This window comes from Thalia democratica, chromosome 2 (assembly GCF_965202585.1).
Source record: "Thalia democratica chromosome 2, ktThaDemo2.hap1.1, whole genome shotgun sequence".
Lineage (NCBI taxonomy): Eukaryota > Metazoa > Chordata > Thaliacea > Salpida > Salpidae > Thalia > Thalia democratica.
Window position 1 is genome coordinate 12,635,569 of NC_139166.1, and position 1,363 is coordinate 12,636,931.

At 34.3% G+C, this 1,363-nt stretch overlaps 1 protein-coding gene across 1 annotated transcript; it reads right to left on the bottom strand.

The window, feature by feature from the left end:
• Positions 1-309: 309 nt before the first annotated feature.
• On the bottom strand, positions 310-1,143 carry LOC145850062 (uncharacterized). Its single transcript, XM_082955208.1, has one exon. It carries the CDS (start codon positions 1,141-1,143, stop codon positions 310-312), a length of 834 nt encoding a protein of 277 aa, XP_082811334.1.
• Positions 1,144-1,363: the final 220 nt, after the last annotated feature.

Sequence of the window (1,363 nt, forward strand, 5' to 3'; positions counted from 1 at the left end):
ACATTATATTTTTTTAGACAACACCAATGTACTGAACAATTTATCCATTTTCTTGAGTATATAAAACAATTATGTTATTTTTTTTTATTGCATAAAAAGCGCAAAACTATGTTACAATAAACTAAAATAAGTATTGACATTGACGCCAAAAAATTACATATTACATATTTTCAAGACAATTCAATTTTTTAGAAAATATCAGTTTTTACTGGAATAAAAACCAACCAAAAGCACTAAAAATTAGAACAAATTATGAAACACTAATTTAAACAACAAACAGAGTAAGTTATTTTATTTCAAATGCATGTGTTAACCCCTTTCCGCTTGTGAATAGAACAAAAAGTAAGGATTTAGAATCTCATCACCAAACCGCTTCAGTTGTTCGACTTGACTGCCATCAATCACGTAAATAGTCATGTCGTTGAACAAATACCACTGATTTCCAATTTTACAACTCGCCATGTAGTGGCCAGAGTTCGAACTTTCTCCAATGTGATAACAAACCGCGTACAAATTGTATTCCGTTTCTGTACCTGATTCAAAGTATTCATTCAACTTGAAACTGAGAGGGAAGCTGACCTCTAATTTGTTTAAAATTTTGTTGCTATACAACAGTTGGAAGACTAACACCGGTGGAAAACCAATTACTTTTGTAGTTTCAAAAGCTTTATCACAACAGCTATTCTTCTTTATTCCTTGACAATATAAGTCAATTTCTTTATCTTTTTCGAAGTCTTTCACAAGTTCTTTCAGACTAATGTGACTACAATTTAAAGAAAAACCGAGCCGAAGATGGTCATAGTCTTTTATAACCCGGTCTCTCGGTCTTGGATTTTCACAGTTTTCGTCAAATATGTAGCCAGAGTCAACTCTACATTTAAACAGGTTTTTTGCTTCATCACCTAAACTGTCGCGTAGTGTCATCAAAAACTGGTCCGCATCTTGTTGCTCACTATTATTAAAGTTTTGATACTCTCTTTTTAGTGCTTCAATTAAATCACCTGGATCAATTATTTCCTTGTCACTTTTCATTTCTTTAACTAAATCAGCGAAATGTTTAGCTAAGCTGCCATCTTGCAAATCAACCTTATTTTGTTCAAAACAGTCAACTAACTCCACCGTGTTAAGCATGCATTGGAGCATGACGTTTACGTAGCAGGTGTTGGTATAATAACACAATCCGCACACACCCCGTACTTTAGTGGTTAGTTTTCCTTAAACCTTGCATGTTTCCAGTGTTCCGCTCATTAGTTCGCGAAATTTTTGACTGACGAGAAATATCATCAACATTATACCTTACTGGACGTTTTTTCGCATTAGCGTTTCCACGAGAAGAGCCTCGTCGTTTCGCCTGTGTAGCAGG

Coding starts and splice junctions, on each gene's coding strand:
- LOC145850062 (XM_082955208.1), bottom strand. CDS start 1,143: ATGCTCCAATGCATGCTTAACACGGTGGAGTTAGTTGACTGTTTTGAA.